Source organism: Delphinapterus leucas, chromosome 8, assembly GCF_059928025.1.
Source record: "Delphinapterus leucas isolate spDelLeu-1000000601 "Yukka" chromosome 8, BTC_Dleu_Yukka2, whole genome shotgun sequence".
NCBI lineage: Eukaryota > Metazoa > Chordata > Mammalia > Artiodactyla > Monodontidae > Delphinapterus > Delphinapterus leucas.
Genome location: NC_143136.1, coordinates 4,603,035 through 4,626,859, shown reverse-complemented (window position 1 = coordinate 4,626,859; position 23,825 = coordinate 4,603,035). Strand labels below are relative to the sequence as shown.

General features: G+C 42.8%; 1 protein-coding gene across 1 annotated transcript in view; it reads right to left on the bottom strand.

The window, feature by feature from the left end:
* The window catches only part of DRC11 (dynein regulatory complex subunit 11), a 169,403-nt gene that overhangs the window by 92,102 nt on the left and 53,476 nt on the right, over positions 1-23,825 (bottom strand). Inside the window, exons 7-8 of the mRNA XM_022568051.3 lie at positions 13,100-13,184; positions 4,545-4,667 (exon numbers count right to left, since the gene is read on the bottom strand). Coding sequence (XP_022423759.1) covers positions 4,545-4,667; positions 13,100-13,184 — 208 coding nt within the window. The remainder of the gene's footprint in view (positions 1-4,544; positions 4,668-13,099; positions 13,185-23,825) is intronic.

The following is a 23,825-nucleotide window of genomic DNA, read 5'->3' as shown; positions in this document are numbered from 1 at the left end:
GGAAACTTACAGAAGACTCCTGAGTATTTGCGTGAGCATGTGTCTGGGCAGGACAAAACCACTGAAAGTAGCTCCAAATGGTTGAACATACGGAACATTGAAAAACAAGAAAGAGAAAAGAATCGTAGGGATGGATTACAGAGTGCTCTTTTTCTGTATTTTTGTTTCTAAAGCCAACATGAGGTCCAGAGTGAGGCAAATAAAATTATGTTGGTATTGAAAGCATAATTGCAGAGATCGCTATTGGTCTGCAGAAAATGTCCTTCTGCCACCAGCATCTCCTCTATCAAAGCCCTCGTTTAAGGGGATCTCCTTATCTGCAATCCTCAATACTTTTAGAGATGGATTTAAAACAAAAGATTTCAAAGAAAGACATTTTTTTTCCTTACTGTTGAATTTTGAGAATTCTTTATATATTCTAGATACAAATTATTTGTCAGATATATAATTTGAAAATACTTTCTCCTAGTCTAGCTTGTCTTTTCAGCCTTTTCACCGGGTCTTCTCTTTGTCCATCTTCTCTCTGCAGAAGTCTCTGCCAGGCCCCCCAAGGGATCACTCATTGCCTGCTGCAGCCTTTCCGGGTTCCACACACTGCATAGCTATCCTGGCCTCCTGTCATCCATGCTCTGAAGTTGTCCTCTGGTTCTGTGGCTTGGAGATTGCCTGGAATACTGCCCCCGCCCAGCCTTACGATCCACTCACCCTCCAGGCCCCTCCCAACAGCTACTCCCTGGATATTTATGCTCCTTTGCAAATGCATCCCAGTTCAGCTCCCCCTCTACCCAGTTCAGCTCCCCCCTCTACCCAGTTCAGCTCCCCCCTCTACCCAGTTCAGCTCCCCCTCTACCCAGTTCAGCTCCCCCCCCTCTGTCCAGTGCTACTTCTCTCCCTCCCTCCCTTGCAGGTGATGTTCCCAAAAAACCACCTGCATGTTCTCCATCTCAGTGTTTCCAGGGAACCCATAGACCACCTATTGCCCTACTGTTCTGCCTGCACCTGTAAAATTCTAATTTGTTCCAGAAAAAAAAAAAAACCCAAACCCAAAAGACAGCTCACTTGATACAGTTAATTTTTAAAACCCTCCTCCACCTGGCAAGATAATTTTGAAGCAGTGCCTAAGAAAAGGGACAACTGGAAGAATTTCAATTTTATTCTAAGCATCTCTTCCTCTAAATATGCATGAGTGAGTTTGACACTTGCACATTAAAATTCACTGTTAGTGAAGCTTGTTCCATAAAAATCTGAAAGTATCTGCTACACAGTCTGGTCTCTGTTGAGTGATAGGTTTTACTAAGTGATAGGTTTTACTAACTAGCTATTAACTAGTCACTTAATGCTGAATGGCTTTGGACAAAAAAGCAAAGTTTGAGGACATCAGCATTTATGAAGTAGTTGCAAATGATGGGGAAAACCCTTCAGAATTACTTACAAATGAATTTATATGAAAAGTACAGGTCTACACAGCGACAATGCGATTATTAAAATGTGAAATGTTAATCTCTACGAAAGCTTGATACAGTTAAATGATGTTGGTATGTTTCTTATAGATCAGATTACCTTTTCCACTGACTTTTAAAGTCTTATTCTAAAACCATTCCTAAAGAATCAGGAAGCATTCCTGAGACCAGCTATTCAAATCCTTGTGTTGAAATTAGTATTTTGACCTGTAGAAAAAGACGTCTATTATTCATCCTGGTTAGAGGGTAAGGCAGGAAACAGAGGAAACGAGTTTTGTTTAACTTGCAGATACTGACTCGCCCCTAACCCTAACCCCTAACCACAAGAGCAGAGCTGTATGGTTATTCTGTGAGTATTTTTATAACACTTGGTCATCTCTCACTTGCCAGCCCCATATATATAGTCAGAAAACTTGGGAAAGACCTCATATAAAAACATCTGAATATTTCAACTCATCTCCATAAAGGGAAAATAGACCCTTTTTAAAATATCACAAAGGTAACAAGGTTGAAAGCTTTGTAAGTCCATGAGACAGAGCAAATAGCTGGTCCCTTGGGTGGGGTTCCCTGGAAACACTGAGACGGAGAACGTGCAGGTGGTTTGTTGGGAATATCACCTGTAAGGGAGGGAGGGAGAGAAGTGGCACTGGACAGAGGGGGCGCTGAACTGGGTAGAGGGGGAGATGAATTGGGTAGAAGGGGAGCTGAGCTGGACAGAGGGGGAGCTGAACTGGGTAGAGGGGGAGCTGAACTGGACAGACGGGGAGCTAAACTGGGTAGAGGGGGAGCTGAACTGGGTAGAGGGGGAGCTGAATTGGGCAGAGGGGGAGCTGAACTGGGTAGAAGGGGAGCTGAGCTGGACAGAGGGGTAGCTGAACTGAGTAGAAGGGGAGCTGAACTGGGATGCGATTGCAAGAGAGTGGTAGCTGACCCCACAGGGAGCCCAGGAGCTAGGAGAACACTTCAGAGTTGTCCTGGGAGGTGCGGGGCTGGGTCTTTGTACACTGACGTGACTATCTTTTTTTTTTTTTTCCCAAGATGATGCTATTTCTTCATTTCATTTCATTTCATTTCATTTTATTTATTTATTTATTTATTCATTTATTTTTGGCTGCACCGTGCAGGCCTGCGGGATCTCAGTTCCCCAACCAGGGGTTGAACCCGTGCCCCCTGCAGTAGAAGCGCAGACTCTTAACCACTGGACCGCCAGAGAAGTCCCTAATGTGACTGTCCTTGAAGGCCCGTGCCCTGTGGCGGCGGCTCACTTCACTTGAAGCACCCCCCTAGACCCTGAACAGTTCCTGGGGAGGGACTAAGTGTGAGGGGTCAGCACCGCATCCTGGGTAGCTGGGGATTGAGCCCCTTGGCCCTGAAGGGGGCATCAGAGGGGCCCCATTCATTCAGCATCCACTACAGTGGAGTGGGCTGTTCTCAAAATGAGTGGGGAGGGGTCTCTCTTCTTTTGTCTGCACAGCAAAACAATGGAACACAGTTAGAGAGGGCAGGACAGCAGGGGCAGGTGCTTGATTTCCGCATATCACCTTGCAGGTGTGACCACTGGAAAGGGACCCTCGCCTGCAGTGTCGGCCTCAATCAAGCCAAAGGATTTTAAACAAGAGGTTGGCTTTTATCACTTGCATTTTCGTGGACTTTGGGTATTGACATTTTATATTCACCATCACCCCCTCTCCCTTGCTCACAACTTCTGCCTCCTTGGTCCAATCACTCCTTGACTACATAGCCCGTCCAATTTCTCTCTCACTGTGATGCACCAAAAGTCCCAGATGTATCTACCAGACCCCAGTGAGTTGCTTCTCCCACAGAGAAATTTGTGAGTCTGCGCGTCAGTGGGCATCCTCAGAACATGAGGGTCATGGCCACGGCTACCCGAGCTAGAGCTGGGCCTCTGCTTCTGGACAGTCACAGAGGGACACAACCTTTCGGGATCCACTCCGATTCAGATCAGGGTTTTGGTCAGCTGTGAAGCAGTATCTGTCTGGGCCAGCCGCTACAGTGAACATATTCACGTTTTCAGATGACGTTAGCTTTCAGACTGAATTCCATTTCCCAAAGAAGGAGTTTATGCAGAGAGAGAACCACCACCCTGGCAGTGGTCTCTCCACATGTTTGAGGGTGAAAACCCCTCCGATCGCATCCAGGACAGCAGCACCCCCCTGCCCGCCCACCACCCAGCAACCCCATTGCACAGGGCATGCCCGGCCCGCAGTGACTCTGAACTCTGCTTTCCTTTGGGTAGTAAGAAACAAGTCCCGTTAAAACAGGTCCAAGATGTCGACGTGAAGTGATAAATTGAAATGAACACACTTTGGTGAAAGCAGACACAATTATTTTGACTTTGTAGTGGTCACTTAGTTTGCCAAGAACTGTTCCTTATCTCTACCCTTGAGAAAAGATGAGTGGAATCATTTATCTTGAAGAATGAAAGTTCAAAGCTATCACATTTGTGAATAATGTAAAGTATCTGAGTTGTTGAAACCACTCCTTATCCTAATAGGTATTTATGAGTCATAGAAAAGATGGCAACTGTTGACCAACATGAAAAGCAAAAACTGAAGATGTGGTACATATATACAATGGAATATTACTCAGTTATAAAAAGGAACAAAACTGGGTCATTTGTAGAGACGTGGATGGACCCAGAGGTTGTCATACAGAGTGAAGTAAGTCAGAAAGAGAAAAACAAGTATCGTATATTAACGCACAAATGTGGAATCTAGAAAAACGGTACAGATGAACTGGTTTGCAGGGCCGAAACAGAGACACAGATGCAGAGGACAAACGTACGGACACCAAGGGTGGAAAGTGGCGGGGCGGTGGTGGTGGGATGAATTGGGAGACTGGGATTGACATATATACACGAATATGTATAAAATAAATAACAAATAAGAAAATAAAAGTGTCAGCTTTCATAAAAAAAAAAAGAAAAAAAAGGAAAACAGCTGGTAGATAGCATGGTTCCCAAGGAAACGAGTGACTATAGTCTCAACAAATTTGAGATTATTCCACGGATTTAAAGCAAAAAAGCAAAAAAATCCCCAATTTCTCAAATTCCAAATACCTTACCTTATTTTTTTCCTTTGTTTCTTTCTTTTCCTTTCCTTTTTTGCCTTTTTTGGGTTTCTCTTCCTCTTTCTTCTTTTTGTTTTTTTCCTCCTCTTCTTGGCTTGCAATAATATCCTCGATAACCTGGTAAAAAACAAAATCATCGTGGCTTTTTCATAGAGTTGGATCGAGATGAGGACTCTTTTTCCCGTCTGGAAGGAAGTATTTGTGCAGTGTCCCTCCTCTGCCCTGCTCTGGGCCCACAGACCCAGCCCTCCTAGCAGCATTGGTCTCCCTCCTGCCATCTGCCTTTGGTTGGATTCATCAGTGGAGGCAGCAGTGGGATCTTGGAGGGCAGATATATAGAGAGGGTGGACATTTCTGAACCAATTCCCTGTGGGTTCAGAGCTGCTCTGGCTCCCAGGGGTTCCACGAACACCAGGAAAGGTCTCGGCTCCGTCAGCATCTCAGCCGCAACCCAAGCACCAGGCCCACGCACACCTCTTCCCCAAATCCCAGCCAAGAACTCCTGCTTGGACTCCATATATGATCATGCATCTCTCCTCAGAGTTGGCATCTTTCACCTGTGATTTAATTTGTATTTCCTACGAAAATCCATTTGTTCTCCTAAAATTTAAAATATTGGTTAAAAAATATATGGTTCACATAGGATTAGCATCACCGGAGAATTAGTGGAAGTCTGTAAAAAGCTATATAATTCCATTCAATACAGCAGGTATTTACTGAGCTCTCTCCCACTGTGAATTCTGGGAGGTAGGATGGTGACCGTGATGGGACACATAACCTGTTTGACCCTCGGGCTCTGCTCATCACTGGTCATGTGACTGAGACAAGCAGGATAACCTCTCTGAGCCTCAGTTTCCTCAGCTTTAGAATGAAGTCAACACTTCCATCCATGGCACTAATGATCGCCAGGCATGGCTCTAAGAGCGTCACAAAGACGAGCTCAGTTACTGCCGAGCACAGCCCACGGGTGGAAGCTGTTAGCGACCTGTTTTATCGATGAGGGAAATGGGGCACAGAGCGTTCAGTCACACGGTCAACACACACAGCTAGTAGGTGGCTTGAGCCGGGATTCAAACAGGTGCTAACCAGGATGACCTGCATAATGTAGAAAGTAAAGAGGCAAGATGCTGAACGATATCTCTAAATTTATCCTTCATTGTGAAATGCATCTAGTGAAACAAAAAAATGATACTTGACGGTTACGGTTTCAGGATACATACACACATAGTCAAAGTGTAAGAAATGTAAGGGAATGATAAACACCAAATTCAGTCCAGTGGTTACTTCTGGAGAGCAAGGTATGCACTTAAAAAATAGGGCTAATATCATTTCACCCCTAGTGTGTTGTAGTAAACCATCCTCCTGGGATCAAGCCTGCTTTGATTATGCCTCACTGTGATTTACTAAAATGCTGAAGTTTATTTTCTAGTATTGTATTTTTGAATTTATAGCTATGTTGTTTTTAGGAGCTTACTTCATACCTTTAAAAATGTTCAAAACAGCTTTATCATGAACAAAGCAGACTATTCAGGCACCATCTGGACTTAAAAAAATAAAACCTATAGTCATGTGTCTAACTCCACACCATCCTGAGGCTCACCCATCCCCTAGGCTCTAATGAAGATTTTGCAGGGGCGGGGCGCGCTCAGCGAGGGGGAGTTGAGGTGATGTATATGTTGTGCACATTATTTGGTAATAAAAAGGGTGTCTTTAGATAGGATTAAAAGTCCCTTGTTATCAGAATAACAATGTTTTCCTTGGGGATCAGGCTCACCTCCACTCATAGAACCAAACTGTGGCTACCAGGACTTTTATGCTCTGGTGCACTTACGGAAAATCGACATGTTTTGGTTCTCGGAAGTTTGGAAACGTTCAGAAACTTGAATATATATATATATATATATATATATATATATATATGCATCTGAAAAGAGGATAAAATCCTTATTTGTGAAGCATAAAATTCAGTGTATCGATTGCATCAATAGCATTGTTTGTTCCCTCTAGATCTTTACCCAGTTTATTTACTATTTTGAATAGATAAAACATTTACACCATCCACACTTCAGAAGTTACGAAAGAGCATGTAGTGAAATGTTTACTCCCCATTCGTAACTTATTTGACCATTCTCCTACCAATGGAAATTAAGGTTATTTCCAATCTTTTGCTATTACCCACAAAGCTGCCATGAATCAACGCATGCAAATGTCATTTTGCAAGTGTGCGAGCATACGTGCAGGATAATTCCCAAGGGGAGAAATGCTGGATCACGTGCACATACAGGTATAAGACCATCAAACGGCCTCCACCGGGTTCTGCTGATTTACACTTCTGCCAGCGATGCCGGCAACTACGCATTTCCCCACATGCTCACCGACATGGCGCTTATGTTTGCCAGTTGAACGGGTGAAAAATGGCATGTTGTTGTATTTGTTTTGGGGTTTTTTTTTTTTAGGTGTCAATATGGAATTTATTTTGCTCGTGCTCTTCAACTATAGCAAAACCTCCTAAAATTAGAGGTGCACTTTAGTGCCTATTAAGTCAGCCATCACGTTTTTTGGTAAACTAAGGAACTAAAGGTCATATCTGGCCTGCTACCTGTTTTCTTTTTCTTTTTGAAGATATATGTATAACTTTATTGAAGCATATTTTACATTTTCTACATTTACCCATTTCACGTGTACCATTCAATCATTATTTAGTAAATTTATCAAGTTGTGCAACCATCACCATAAGTCATCTGTAGCACATTCCCATCACCCCAGTACTAATAAGATCCCCTCATGTCCATTAATTGTGAATCTGTCTTCCCTCTCCTGCCCTTCTCCCCAGGCTCTAATCAACTTTCTGCTTCCATAGATTTACTCTTTTTGGACATTTCACATAAACAGAATTGTATACTCTGCGGTCTCTCATGTCTGGCTTCTTTCACTGTGCATCATGCTTTTGAGGTTCCCCCAAGTTACAGCATGTATAAATCGTTTGTTCCTTTTTCATGGCTGAATAATATTCCATTGCATGCACATACCACATTCCACCACACCCATTCACCAACAGATGGATATTTAGGTTGTTTCAAAATTTTGGCTATTATGAGTAATGCTCCTATAAATATTCACATACAATTTTTTTTTTTTTTGCATGGACATATGTTTTCATTTCTCTTGGATAAAGTCCTAAGAGTGGAAGTGCTGAGTCATTTGGTAAATTTGTATTTAACTTTTAAAAAACTGACAAACTGGTTTTCCAAAGTGGCTGCACCACTTTACATCCCCACCAGCCACGTAGGGGGATTGCCTCTTCTCTACATCCTCAACATTTGTTATTGTCTTTTTTTTTTTTTTTAATTACAGCCATCCTAGTGGTTGTGAAATGGTACCTTATTATAGTTTTAATTTTCATCTTCCTAATGACTAACGGTGTTGAGCATCCTTCCATGTGCCTATTAGCTATTCATATATATTCATTTGTGAATTGTCTATTCGAGTCTTTTGCTCATTTTTTGATTGGATTGTTTGCCTTATTATTGAAATGTAAGAGTTCTTTGTACATTCTGGATACAAATCCTTTATCAAGTATAAGTTTTCAAATATCTTCTTCCAGTCTGTTCTTGTATTTGCATTTTCTTAACGGCATCTTTTGAAGCCCCAAAGTTTTAAATTTTGATGAGGTTTAATCTATCAATTTTGTCTGTCAGTGTAGCTTTAATTTGCATTTCTCTTATACGTGTGAAGTTGATTGTCTTTTCATATGTTGAACATCTTTTATTATGTTTCAAATCCATTTAGATTTTCATTTCTGAGAACTGTTCATATCCTTTGGCTTTAAAAATATTGGGTTATTGAGTTTTTTCTTATAGAGCTGCAGGAGCTCTTTATATATTAGAAAACTGATCTCTTATCTGTGATACTCATTACAAATAATTCTTGCAGTGTGTCATCTGTCATTTGACTTTACTTGGGGTCGGTTTTGCCATGCAGGTTAAAAATTTTTTTTAATGTAGTTTAATTTATGGTTTTTTTCTTCTATGTCTCCTGGGTTGTGCGACAGAGGTAAAAAGGTCTTTCCCACTCTGAGGTTATGACATATTTCTTTGTTGGCTGCTTCTGGTTCTTTTGTGTTTTTGTTTTGTTTGACATTTAAATCTTTGATCCATTTGGAATCATTCTGGGCTAAAGTATCAAGAGATAGAGATTAATTTTCTTCTTTTCCAGTTGACAACCTGGTTACTATAATATCATTCATTAAATGGTCTTTTTTCTTTTCCTTCTGCAAGAAAGATGAGATGCTTCTTTATTATACACTAAATTTCCATGTGTATTTGGATATATTTCTTGATTTTCTTTTTCATTTAGTCATGTGCCTGTATCAATGGGCTCTTTAAAACATGTTTTAATACCTGGCAGGGCTGGTTCCTCCTCATTACCCTTCATTCTCAGAATTTTACTAGTTATTCCTGGTTATTTACTTTCTACCTAAAGTTTAGAATCAAATTAGTCACCCTCCGCATGCCCTGACTCCCCACTCCAACAAAATGCTATTGGTGTTTTTATTTGGCTCGCACTACCTGTATAGATGACGTTTGGGAGTGTGGAACTATTTATAACATTGAGTATTCCTACCTAAGAACACAATGTGCTTTTCCATCTGCTCATTTTCATTCTTCAGAATGTTTTAAGCTTTTCTTCCCATAGAACACACATTTATTATCAAATTTATTCCTGGATACTTTATCTTCGTGTCATTGCTGCCATTGTAAATGGACTCTTTTTTTTTCTTTTTTTTTTTTTTTTTGCGGTACGCGGGCCTCTCACTGTTGTGGCCTCTCCCGTTGCAGAGCACAGGCTCAGCGGCCATGGCTCACGGGCCCAGCCGCGCCGCGGCATGTGGGATCTTCCCGGACCAGGGCACGAACCCGCGTCCCCTGCATCGGCAGGCGGACTCTCAACCACTGCGCCACCAGGGAAGCCCTAAATGGACTCTTTTAATATATTTTCCATGTAGCTGCTGTTTGAACGTCGAAAAGCTTTCTCTTTCTGCATATTAATTTTGTAACTCCCCGTCTTACTTCTCATATTGTTTAAGGCGTTTTTCAGTTTATTCTTTTTGCTTTTCTAAGTACAGAACATATCTGCAAAAAGTGACCATTTCCCCTCTTCCATTCCAATTCTCTATCTCTACATTCTTCCTCTTGTGTAATAGTGTTCAATAGATCCTGTGGGTCAATGGTGATAATGGCCATCCTTGTATTTTCATGACACCAGTGGAAATGTTTCTTGTGAATTTCATTAAGCATGATATTAACTTTTGAACTAAGAAATATTTTGTCATGTTGAAGAAGTATCCATATATTCCATTTTTTGCTTTATTTTTTAATATCAAGAAAGGGAGTTGAATTTGTAAAATGCCCTTTCAGCATCCACAGTGATGAGCTTATGGTTTTCCCTTTTGGATCTCTTTATATGATGCAATGTATTCACAGAACATCCAAAACACAACAGTGCTTCCGTTTGGGAATAAACACCACTTGATTGTAGTGTTTCGCTAATACTTCACTTTGAATTTTTGCATTTATGCTCATAAGGAAGACTGACCTGGGGTTCTACTTGGATTCCATCTTTTGGGGGGCTTGGCATCAATGTGATTATGCTCACTTCAGAAAAAGTATTTGCACCGTTTCGTTTTTACAAATATAAATTTGACTGTTTACGTGTATGTTATAGTGATTATGTTTGGTCTATCTCTTCTGCCTCTTCCCCTCCCCTCCCACCTTCTCCTCTTCCTTTCTTCCTCTCCCTCCTGCTCCCTCTCCTCCATTAGTAACAATTGCTAAGACTTTCTGAATGATTTCAGGGTGCCAAGCTCTGTTCTGAGTACCTTACATGTATCATCTCATCTAATTATTGCATCGGCCCGGGGAGGCAGGTGTTTTTAGCATCTCCATCCGCAGACAAGAAAACTGAGACGCAGCGGGGAAGTCGCTTGCCTAAGGCTGCAGACCTAGTGGAACTCGGATTCTTCACCACAATGCTGTCCTGACTCTTCAGTCATCTGCCTTTTAAAGTCATGCTGCTTTGCGGCTCCCTTTGTTTGATTTTAGTGTACGTATTAACCAGACGTCTTCTGTTTTCTTTTGCTTTTAGTTTGACTGGACATTAACTCTACTTCTGAGAGTTTCTGATGGACAATTTAGACATTCCACCAACATTCTTAATCCTATAATTGTTACCTTTAAAAACTAACATGAAACATGTCTGGCTGCTTGTCATGGGCTTTCAAGACACAACTCGTGCCGGATGATTTAGCTGGAGGGACAAGACCTAAACATGTAAAAAAGTGAAATAACATCACATCAAAATGACAGTCACTCAAGGGAGGGCTCGAACTGCCAACAAGAGGGTGGTTATTAAGTGGTCACACAGTTCAGGGGAGAAGGACAGGAGGGTGGAGAGAAGGCTTTGGGAGCTGATGTTGGCTTTTGACAGGGAGTTGGGAGAAGAGCTCTTCCCCTTGATCCTGAGGGCTCAGGCGGGGAAGCAGAGGAAGCCAGGGATGCTGGCTGTGGCGTCAGTCGTGCTGACAAAAACCTCATCTACAGCATGGTTTTTACTGCTGCTTAGTTAGTGTTTCACGTTACTTAACTAAGGCCCTAGTAACAAACATCAGCCTGTTTCTTCTCTGTCAATGTTGTGAACAGTGCAGACAAGAACAGCTGTTTCAGTCACCTATGGCAAGCATCAGCAAACCACATCACATGGGCCAAATCTGGCCTGCTGCCCATGTTTGTAAATAAAGCTTTATTGGAACACAGCCACGCCCATTCATTTACATATTGGCTCTGCTTTCATGTTATAATAGCAGAGTTGAGTAGCTGCAGCAGAGACTGCATGTTCCACAAATATTTACTATTTTGCTGCTAATAGAAAAAGTTTGTTGTTGCCCATCTGTGGCAACTTGTTTCTATTTTTTCCTTAGTATAAATTCCTTGAAGGGCATTTATGGGTTAAAGGGTATACACAGTAAGCATTTTGATATTTACTTGGCCCATGGCCCTCAAAAAATGTCATGCTAATTTATGTATCCAGCCACAATGTGCGAGAGTGACTTTTTTCCACACGCTCACCAACTCCAATTATTATCACAAGTTAAAAGTTTTAGCAATCCTATAGGTGAAAAGAGATACCGTAATATTATATTTAAATTTCTTTCCTAGTGAGTTAAAAATTTTTTTAATTACTTTAATATTTTTTGCCTTTTCTACCGAGGTGTTCAGATTTTTCTTATTACTAAGAACTCTACATATGAAAGATACCTAACGTCAGCTACGTTGCTAATATTTTCTCCATTTTATCATATGATTTTAATTTCATAATTTGATTTATACCAAGTAGGGCAAGTTCCCTTGATTACAGTTCTTTTTCATAAACTTTTTGGTTATTGTCATGCATTCATTCTTCTCTATAAACTTGAGAATAATTTTGTCAATAAAAAATTGTTTTGATTTTATTGGAACTGCACTAGCTGCATAAACAATGGAAAGATAACGTGTATTTTATTGAATCCTTCTATCCAGAGAAACAAACCATCAGTCTATTTATTCATGTCTTCTTTCATTTTCGTCAGTGAATTTTGTCTGTATAATTCTGTACAACTCTGCATAATATGTCAATATAATTTTTTGATAAGTTTGTGTTTTCTAGGAATATCATCACATAATCTGAAAACAATAATAAAATCGCCACTTTTTAAATATCTGTAACTTCTTTTCTTTTTCTTATGTTATTGCATTTGTTAGAACTTCCAGAGAGTATTAACTAATAGTGCTGATAGCAATTATTCTTTTCTTGAGTTTCACTTTTAATGGTCATGCTTCTAAACGTTTCACTGTTGAGTAATGCAAATCTTCTCTTGGTTTCTATGATAAATACTCTGAGGTTAAGAAGAGTGTTCCTATTTCTGGTTTATTAAGGCATTTCTAAAAGCAGCTTTGGGTGTCAACCATCAAATGCCACTAGAGCATCTACAGAGATGGTCCAAGGGTGTTTCTCTTGAAGAGCATTAATATGGCAAAGAGCTGAGTCTTGACAGGCAAGCAGGAGCTAAGCAGAGGAGGAAGGGCAGAAGGCATCCTGGAGTGAGGGGAGAGCATGAGATGCACGAAGGCTCTAAAGGGGCGTGAGCGGCGAGGAGGACGGGCAAGTGGACCGCTGGAGTTGATGGTGTGAAGATGGGGTGACGGGGACAGGAAATGATACTGGGAGGCAGGCAGGGACCAGAACATAAAGGGTTCCTGGAATCGAGCTGCTCATCACTGACTAAGAAGATGAGACTCCTGTGTTGTCACATCACTTTCAAAGACAGGAGAAAGCATGGATTCATCTAAAAAATTTTGTAAGCACCTTAGGTGATAAACAACCAAAGTACTTCCGGGTAAACATCTGTAGGGAAATAACCAAGACCTAATAACACTGCAAAAGTCATTATCTCTAAAGTTTAAAGAAATGCGATTATGATATATTTACATTTTATTTCTCACGCATACTTGTACCTGTTGTCGTGTCTTGTTGGAAAAAATAATAGCTGAACCTCCTTCTTCTTCTTTAGGGTAGTCGGGAAATGTGCCCGTTAAGTTCCTGAGGAGGAAAAAAGGCAGAATGAACATCCATGGGCACAGCCCTCTCTGCTGCATTCCCCACTAGCTGGCTCTGGTCAGGTTCACTGAAATGAGTGATAGTTATTAGGGGAGGGGCTCCCTGCCAGTTGCTGGCCAGACATCCGGTCTCTAAGAAGCAGAAGGACCTGGTGACATTCAGGAACAGGTTTCCTTCCTCAAGGCAGTTGTGACTGTGAGACAGACACACCTCTCTTTGAAGCAGATTGTAATTTTCTGCCTTTTTTTTTTCTCTTTTTAATTACTGAGATACTCTGTGCTTGTGTTAAAAATGAAAAGACAGAAGCACAAACTATTTCTTCCTGTTTGAAATTTAGGATAAACACAGGATTTTGACATAAAACAGAAGCATGGCATTGTTCGAATTACAGATTTAGGACTAGTGCATGAAATACGCATGCATGCTTTAGATTTTAGCGAGTCTAAGGCCCCGTATGTTAAGAGTTCCAAATAGTGATATTTTTTCTGTAACCATATAGTTTCTATGTTTTAAAATGCAGACTTTGAAATTTAATGTTGAGGGATTTCAGAAGGGAAATGAAGTTAATTTTTCCAAGAGAAACTGACTTGGATACGAGTGTTATATCTATTCCACATATAGAAAGGAAAAACGACCAAGTTAGTTCCATTAATCCACAGAAGAACAGAATCTGAGGGTTAGAGGAGATGCCCATGCTCCAGATGACTCTGTAACAGCGGTTCTCAAACTTCTGGCCTTAGTTGCTCTTGACACCCTTGATAATTTTTGATGATCCCCAAAAGCTTTTGTTTATGTGAGTTCTAGCTATTGATACTTACTGTATTAAACATTAAACCTGACACATTTCTAAGATATGCATTTTCATTAAAAAATAACAATAATAAGCCCGTTATGTGTTCACATAAATAAAATTTTTAATGAAGAATGTATTTCCCAGAACAAAAAAAATTAGTGAGAACAGCGTTACTGTTCTGGCTCAATGGAAGCTAGCAGGATGCTTATAACTGCTTCTGTATTCAATCTGTTACAATATGTTGTTTTGGTTGAAGTATAGAAAGAAAATCTGGCCTCACACGGCTGTGTAATTGGAAAAGAGAGGAGAGTTGTTTTTTTTTTTGCGGTACGCGGGCCTCTCACTGTTGTGGCCTCTCCCGTTGCGGAGCACAGGCTCCAGACGTGCAGGCTCAGTGGCCATGGCTCACGGGCCCAGCCGCTCCGCGGCACGTGGGATCTTCCCGGACCGGGGCACGAACCCGCGTCCCCTGCATCGGCAGGCAGACTTTCAACCACTGCGCCACCAGGGAAGCCCGAGAGGACAGTTTTAATAGCCTTTTAGATAGCTGTGAATATTCTGCTTTGATTCTACACCACAACTCGACAAGTGGTAGCTTCCGAAAGGCTGGTGGTGATGTGGAATCTGAAATCATATCAAGAACTTTCCCTTCCCTGTGTCACATCAAAACCCATGTGCCTCTGCATTGAATAGGTCTTTCACTCCAAAATGACTTTGTAACATGATTTTGTAACATATTGGTCATTTCAAAACTAATGATTCATTAACTTATGTGGATCTTCCCAATGCTTACACATTTCACCATACCAAAAATCACATTCATTAATAACGCCACCAATCTCATACCCCAAAGCTAAGTAACGAGAAGCTCTCAGACTCACAGAGGTGACTACAAGATTTCCAAAATTGTAATTCTCGCTAGAAAGCTTGAATTTTATTATTAGCAACAAATGCCCTCAGTTGTTTTCCTTCAGGCTCACTTGGTTCATTTTTGAGAAAATGTTGCCCCAAACCTGAGTCTGAAAAATGACGTTCCAGAAAAAGTGTCTGGTTCAGTCTGAAGCTGGACAGATGGAAGGGGCCCATCCTGAGCGGCCCTCATACTTTGGGGTGCAGCAGAAGGAAGCCACCTCACCTCCAGGTTCCTCACGTACAATTTTGAAAAGCTATGTACTTAAGGGTTGAGTCTTAAAATTATTGTTTACGGTGTCCTCAAGGATATTGTTAAAGGAACTTTTTAAAAAGGCAGGTGCATGACAGTGAAAACTGCAATGAGTCTGAATTGGGTCTGAATTGGGGCCACTGCCTTGGGTAGAGGTCGGCAGCCAGCACCTCCCTAACCGTCCCCACCGCAGGGCGTTGGCCCCATCCCTTTCACAGACTGCTTCTCAGACATCTTAGGACAGTTACATCACTGTCTGGACAAAAATCTCTCAGGTCTCTTGAAACTCTCCTACGGGTTCATTCAGCAGGCACGTGACTCAGCTCCTCAGTATTGCTTTGAAAGGAACTGAACACGTGCACTGCCTGGGGTTGGGGGGCGGTTCTATGGACATATGCACCAGCAGCGGGGAAGTCGGGTGGTCACACACTATGTGTGCCACTCTGTCAATGGAGCTACCATGACTGCAGCTACTTGAGTGGCTTCGTGCACTCATCCATCCATATATCCATCCATCCATCCATCCTTCTAGGCATCCATCCATTCATGCACATAGTCAATCAACAAACATCTATTTAGTACCAACTAGATTCTGGATGTTGCAATGGAAGACAGTGATCTGAAGGTTAAAAGATGTCAGACCTCGTCCTCATGCAGCTTACGCTCCACAACCACGGGGCTGATGCATAGATTTGGCCCCAGGTCCTGCTTGTCTATGAGACTCATATCTCAAACCTTGTTAACTTGCCTGACCGAGTTCTGTCTTATGTGTGCATCATTCAGCCTACACGATCTTGGATAAAAACCAGGAATACAACTGAATTAAAAGTTAGAGCACTTTCCCTTCTTCACACCCACCCGCCTTATTTCTTTGACAACCAACTTCACAAGCAATTCCATTGTAAATTGTTATTGTTTCATTGTAAAGCTTGAGTGTTTTTGAGGACTCAAAACAAATGCTTTTAAAACATAAGTCACGTCGTGCCGTTTCTCTGCTCCAAGTCTGCCGAAACTCTCCCTCCAAATGAAACCACCACCCACATAATTAGGTTAACCTATGGCCCGCTTTCCTGGGGACAGGCCCAGTTATGTGTAATTAACAACAGCACCCCCTTTCATTCTTACAAGTCTCCTGGTTTGGATGGTGATTGACCCGGTTCCTGCACTTACTGCGGCTTCCCTGGTACTGCCCTGCTGCCTTCCTGCCTTCCCCCACCGTCTCATCATTCCAGTTGCTCTCCATCCACCCCGATGCTCCCTGCTCAGAGAGATGTTCACGTTCAGAGAGAAAACACACACACCCACTCGCTTTAAGGTTTTGCTCAAATGTCATCATATCACAGAGGCCTTCCCTGACTACCTTGCATAAAGTACATGTTTGACCAAATAAAATAGGTTCCCTCTTATCTCACAACCAAAGGTCTTGCTGAGGGATGTGCGTTTGGGATGGAGAAGAGAGGGGATGTTAAGTTGTTTCTGGATGATTACCCCAGTTTCTCTCTGTAGTTTGGAAAGTACTTTCATAGATGCGGGATTTCTTTTCTACTTAAAGGAAATGTTAACACAAAATCCTCTGCAAAATCATTACATGGTAAAAAGATCCTGACGTGGTACGTGGTGATTATTTAACTCACAGCTTTCCCTCAATTATAGCTTGGATCTTAACTCCACAGACATTTGATTACCTTTGAACTTTCATCGTCTGGCTGATTTTCAAAGTTAACGTGCAGGCGTGTGCTAGTATCCTCCCCCCCGTGCCACTCCCTCCCCCCCGCGCGCCACCAACTAATTTCCATTTGCCCTCAAATTGCTGCAATAGGCAAGGCCAAAGCAGGTTCTTCAAATGGGCAACCAAACCATCGGGTGGACCAAGTGATGCAGAAAATGGATCTCATCACATGGCTGCATGAAAAATCACCTGAACTATATACGTTTCACCCACATCTACAGAACAGGAGAAACGAGAAAGGTGAAAAACTACCCAAGAACACAAAGTTTGAGAAAGGGATCTGGAACTTGACAAGACAGGATTTACCAGATATTTCTGCACTCCTAGTCACCATTTAGTCACCACCAAGCATGTGCTGGCACGTCTCATGGGGATTACATTTTTTTCTAAAAGCAAGAATTCAACTTTTTGGAACAATATTTAATTAGTATTAAGTATAATTTCCAAAAGATAAACTTCCAGGTATTCCTTAAATCCATTCCCTGAAAAGTATTTAGGAAGAGCAGTTCTCCCGGGTTCCCTTACCCTGCTGCTCTCCACCCGGGCACCCCTTCCCGTTAAAGTCTTTTGCTTTGTCAGTTAAAAAACAAAATAAAATAAAATAAAGTAAAATAAAAAGTATTTAGGAAAATTTGAATAGGAATGCTGAATATGAAATATATTATTTATCAAACTTTAGATTTATCAACAAACTAGAGATTGTTAAATATCTTTCAAAAACGAGTGACACCTCCCTACCACTAAATTTGGACCTCCCCTGGAAACTTACAAAGGAAAGAAGCTGAGAAGCCACCAAGCCCCCCTCCCCACCAGAGAGTTAGCCCGCTACGTGATGGTACAGGGCAGTTGCTCCAGGGCTGGAAAGCTCTAGTAATCTGACATTTCTTCCAGCTTCTTCTCTTGATACCAATCTTAGTTACTGACTCAGCAAGCATCCCATCCACATGTTATGATCAAAGTTATCTAGGATAACGGCCTCCAAGTCCACGGCTCTTAAGTGGGACCTGTACCATCTCTCCACTAAAGGAGCTTCTAGGCAGGGTTCACATGTGTAAAGCAATGACTGAATCCCCAGCCATCCCATCGTCTGATCCCAAACTGTTCCCACCTAATTTCCTCCCCAAACCCCCATCCAAACCCTTGGTCCAAACCTCCAGCCAAACCCTTGGTCCATGACTGGGCTTTCAATCTGTCTTTGGCCCTGCAGATATGATATGGGTCCTGCACATCTTGTAGCCTAAGTGAAGAACTCCTGCCTGAGGCACTGAGGAAGCCTGTCTCCACTCTGACTGAGGCCAGGGGCAAACAGATCTGCCCCCTCCCTAATCTCACACAGGGAGGTGGGAAGTAGCCCACATTTTATCTTGTACAAGTAGCGTTTGTCCGGCATCTGCGTGACTCAGGCAATGCTGTTGCCATTTCCTTTTTGTGCCTGAGAAATGGCTTCACGGTCTGGAGGCAGGCGCCTGGGCTCTGCGGCAGAGCACTCAGACACCGAGGTGCCAGCCTGGCCCGTCCAAGCCTCAAAACTCACATCAATTCAGGTGACCTTAGTTCACACCTCACAGGCATCTCCTAACAGCAGCAACCTGTTCTTGAAAGTCAGGATGCTCTGGGCAGGATGCTGATGGCTCATTATTTTTAAATGGGAAGAATTAAAATTCGGTATAACTACAACCCCCTGTCCCAGCCAATTATTCTGGGGCCGGGGGTGGGGAGGGGGTGCCCATGATGGAAGTACACAGAGAAAAGCCCTGGTCGCTTCCTGGAAAGAACAGAATTCAAACACAAACCCACCAGACAGTTCTGAGTGCCCCCTGCAGTCTGCTTCACCTATCACACCAACGCATTGGCTTTCCTCTTCCTCTGATGCCTTTATGGGTTTTGGGTATAAAATGGAAGCCCAATTTGAATTCGCATTTCTTTAGCTGCTACTGATGTTGGCACTTTGCTACCTGCTATGTGCATGTGCATTTGTGTAACTGTCTCCTTACCTCTTGGACCCACTTATTTAGCAGAAATGATCATTGACTGTGTGTTTGTTGCATGCAGGTTTACAAAGCATTTTCACACACGCCTTTTACAAATTGTTTCTCATTTCATCCTTACAGAAATTCTGTGAGATAAGCACTTTTGTCCATTTTGCAAAGGAGGAAGTTGGAAAATCCGAGAGTTTAAGTGACTTTTCCAAAGGCAAACAGTTCCTTACAGAAGTGCCTCAATTCTAACCTTGGGATTCTGCCTAGAAGCCCACGATGGGGCTTCCCCGGTGGCGCAGTGGTTGAGAGTCCGCCTGCCGATGCAGGGGACACGAGTTCAGGCCCCGGTCTGGGAAGATCCCACGTGCCGCGGAGCGGCTGGGCCCGTGAGCCATGGCCGCTGAGCCTGCGCGTCCGGAGCCTGTGCTCCGCAACAGGAGAGGCCGCAACAGTGAGAGGCCCGCGTACTGCAAAAAAAAAAAAAAAAAAAAAAAGAAGCCCAGGATGTCTCTACTAATCACAGTCACTTACTGGCTTTGCATAAACCCTTAGACAATAGATTCCTTAATTCTTTAGCTATCAAGTTTGTGTTATACACCTTTCACAGGTACACAACTTTTAATCCAACAATTCCACTATTGGGAATCCTTACTGAAGTAAAAGCAGAGATATGTTGTGATGCACAATTTGTACTAGCAAAAGCTGTAAAAAATAAAAACTGTAATAAGAAACTGCAAATAATCACCCAATGGGGAATGCTTATGTAATTATGGTAAAGCCCCACTGTGGAATCCAGCATCAGGACTAGACTTCACCTGTTTCTCTTTACCTTTTCACCACCAGCACTTAATAAATACTTAGGTGGATGAATAAATTCAATTCTCATAAAGACTAGTCTGCTCTATGTGGACAGAGGGGATGTTAAAGATAGAATATTAAGGGGAAAGACTGGGCTGGGGAGCGACCTGGGTTATCAAAAGAAAAGGGGACAGGAGAGCCTTGTGTGCCTGTGTTTATGTTTGCAGGTGCGGGAGGAACGCGTACATTGTACACCTGGATTAGCTCAGAGATGTGGCCTGGAGGGAGGAGACCATTCATTTTTTTCTGTACATATTTCAGTATTGCTTTCCTTGCTATGACAAATAGAAATCATGTTTGTAATTAAATAAAGTGGTAAGTAAAATAATGTACAATAAAAAATAAATTTTATTGTTGTTTGACTCCCTTTTTTGTCTTACTTTAGGGTTTGATTATTATAAAGACCTTGTAATTTTTACAGCCAGCGGAAAACATTTTTGTTTCCATAGTTAGAAGATTGTGACCTTTCTCTAGGGAAGTTAGGTTCTCCATTCAGCTTTCGACTGCTTGTTGGCTTTAGCAATTAAGGCAATCTAGTTATTGCAAGTATATTTTTTCCATTCTTATTACTTTTTAAACTCAATTGATCATATGCTATTTGTTTCCATTTATGTTTGTCAGTTCCTGGGCTCTCTACTTTCTTTCACTGAGTTATGCTTGTGCTTTTATATTAGTGTAATGCATTTATATCAATACCTTATTTTTCTTTATAATATTCTTGAAAATAAAGTGTCATCTGTTCTTCCTTATGGTTCTTATTTTCTTATTTTAATCCTAATGACTTTAATAATTACGTTTTCAAGTTCAATAAATAATCCTGTTGGGACTTTAATTGAAATTGTGTTCTCTCTATAAATTACCCAGAGCAATCATGTCATCTTTCTGTTTAACCAGAAACATGGCACGTCTCACCACTTATTCAAGTCTTAAAATTTCTTCCTTTTAACATTTATACTGCTTAAACTTTCGTATACTTCTCTTTCATACTTAGTCTGTGGTTGATTTTTAAAAAATACATTTTGCTACATTTAAAAAAATATTGTTTCCTCTTGATGTCATTATATTGATAATAATTTATATTATGGCACTAATTATTAGGGGACAAAGTCATCGATAGTTTCCTTTCCTTTTGGGGGACGACCTATAGTGTTTCCTCATTAAGTGTATAGCTCTCTTTTGTTTTAAAGAATACTTGATGTTTCATTCATTCATTCACTCATTTTGAACTATGTGCCAGACACCGGACTGGGCACAGGGAAAAAGCAGTAAACAGAAGATTAAAAAAATCCTTGTTTTATTCAGTTTACATTTTATTGTGCTAAGAATTAACCCTTGTCTTTGTTTTTAAATTTTTACAATAAGAAGTGGGCGTTCCATTTCATCAAATAATTGTTTTGCATGACCTGGAATGATAATATTGTTTTTCCTGAGGCACGTAGTATTGCATTCTCCTACCACTGAACCATTTTTATTCCTAGGAATAAACACGTGTGTCTAACTTTGAATGACTTGGAAACCTAGAAGTCCTATCTGAAAAACAAGTGAGTCAGAAAAATCAAAACACAAACAAGTTGGAAATGAATCAAGAAAAATAATCATGACACATAATTTTCTATCGTGCAGAATGAGGATTCAGTAACATAACTGGAAGCCTCTAATTTCCCTTCTCCCAGATTTCATCAGAGGAAACAACAAAACATGCACTGGGGACAGTTTTGGGAGCAGAAACTGTGGAAGCATATCTCCCAGGTACTAGAATCCCTGTGGAGAAGGCTCCTGGGGCCTGGTCACGGCGATCCTCCAAGAAGGAGGTGCCCCTGGGCTGCCCCAAGAAAAGCCAGGATTGTCAGTGGCCGCGGGACACCAAGCCCGAACTTGCCTTTCTGGAGAGGAAAGGGAGCCACTTTTTAAGGCAGGGTCAAGACCTGCCTTAGGTTTTTGAAGGATGATTCTTCCTCTCTGTGTCCACAGACTCTGAGGCAGCCCCTGAGTTCTCTGTGTCTTGGTGTCCACACCTTTGTGTCTCTCCTTCCTTTTGAGTGGGGCTGGGACCCAGGACTGGCTTGTAGCCAGCAGAACACAGGAAGCATGAGGACAGGATATCACTTCCCCGATGGTTCTCCACGGCTGTAATTCCCACCTCTCTCCCAGACTCTCTCTCTTGCTGGCTTCGGTGAAGCAAGCTGCCATGGTGAGAGGCCCACCTGGCAAGGAGCCAGGGGCGGCCTCCAGCCAACAGCAAAGAACCGAGGCCCACAGCCAGGAGAGCATGGAAACAGGTGAGACCTTGACCACAGCCTTGTGAGACCCTGAGCAGAGGATGCAGCTAAGCCCAGACTCCTGACCCACAGAGACCGTGGGAGCTGCAGTGGGTGTGGTTCTTAAGTCACTAAGTTTGCAGGTCTGAGTGATAACTGTTACGTACGCAGCAATAGGTGGTGAATACACTGTCCTCATCCTGAAAACAGATTTCGGGGAGCCCGGGTGGTTGCGCGGAGGTGGGTTCATCAGGCTGGGGCTGATGCAGCTCAGACCCCAGGTGGTGGTGAAGTCAGAGGCCTGAGAGGTCGGTGGGCCTGGGGCATATCTGGAAGGTAGAGCCAATGGGATTTTCTGGCCGACTGCAGGCTGGGCTGAGAGAAGATGAAGAGTCGGGGTGACGGTAAGAGACTGGACGGGTGGGTTCACATCTGCTGGGGTGGGAGGCTGTGTGCGGAAGCTTTGGGAGGATAAGAGGCCAGTGCACTTCTGGATGTGTGGAGCCTGAGATGCCGCTCCCGCCAAGTGCATCTCTGTGGGGATACTGAGTAGGCAGTGGGATCCGCACGTCTGGAGTTTAGGAGAGTGAGCGCTCCGGGCTGGGGACTCGCATTTGGGAGTCAACCAGACAGGGATGGAGTGGAACACTGTGAGCCTGGATGAGGTTACCATGGACACCGGGAGGGACAGGGAACAGAGGAAGGAAGGTCTAGGCCCTGGCCCTCTGGCTGTTAAGAGAAGGGACCAGCCACGCATTTGGGTATATTTTGTGTCCGAGGATTTTTCTCCCCTCTTTTCAGATTACTGGACTGTCATTTATATCACGTGACCAAAATCAGCCTCAAGACAGGGGATTTGTTGGGCAAAGCTGATGATTTCACGAGCGGCAGTGGCTCCTTCAGGTCAAGTGTCCTGTCCAGCTGGAAAGGCCGAGGTCCTAGGACCCCACTGGGCAGATTCCGCTCTACATTGGCCGCTGGTCCTCTCCTATAAACTGAATGGCTTAAAGGAGATGACCCTGTATCTTTATTTAAAATGCAGTAGGGCTTCCCTGGCGGCGCAGTGGTTGAGGGTCCGCCTGCCAATGCAGGGGACACGGGTTCGTGCCCCGGTCCGGGAAGATCCCACGTGCCGCGGAGCGGCTGGGCCCGTGAGCCATGGCCACTGAGCCTCCGCGTCCGGAGCCTGTGCTCCGCAACGGGAGAGGCCACAACAGTGAGAGGCCCGCATACCGCAAAAAACAAACAAACAAACAAAAAAGCAATGTTATTTCTGGATAACCTGATCTAGTGACCGCACTGAAATGATTCGCAAAGAATCTTCCATGGTAACATATTCCTTTTTAAGCACTATGTGTGCAGAACTTGGTATCATGGTCTCCTTTAATCCTCCCAGCAGCCCTGTAAGGTGGGTGCTGTTTTTGCCATCAACATTTTTCAGATGAGAGAACTGAAGCTTAGCAAGTTTCACCGGCTGCCCCAGCAGAACCAAGCTTGGAGCAAGTCGAGAACCCGCAAGCTCCGCTCCCCTGCCGGGCACTTTACACAGGCAGAGCTGCCCTGACGGCCAAGGAAGGCGCACGGGTGCTTTAGGTTCCAATAATAAAGCTGTAGGAACTTCCCTGGTGGTCCAGTGGTTAAGTCTTTGCCTTCCAATGCAGGGGGTGTGGCTTTGGTCCCTGGTCGGGAGCTAGAATCCCACATGCCTCGCGGCCAAGAAAAAAAACACACAAAAAACCCGAAAAACATGAAACAGAAGCAATACTGTAACAAATTCAATAAAGACTTTAAAAATGGTCCACATCAAAAAAATAAAAAAATAAAAATAAAGCGGGCTGCTCCCA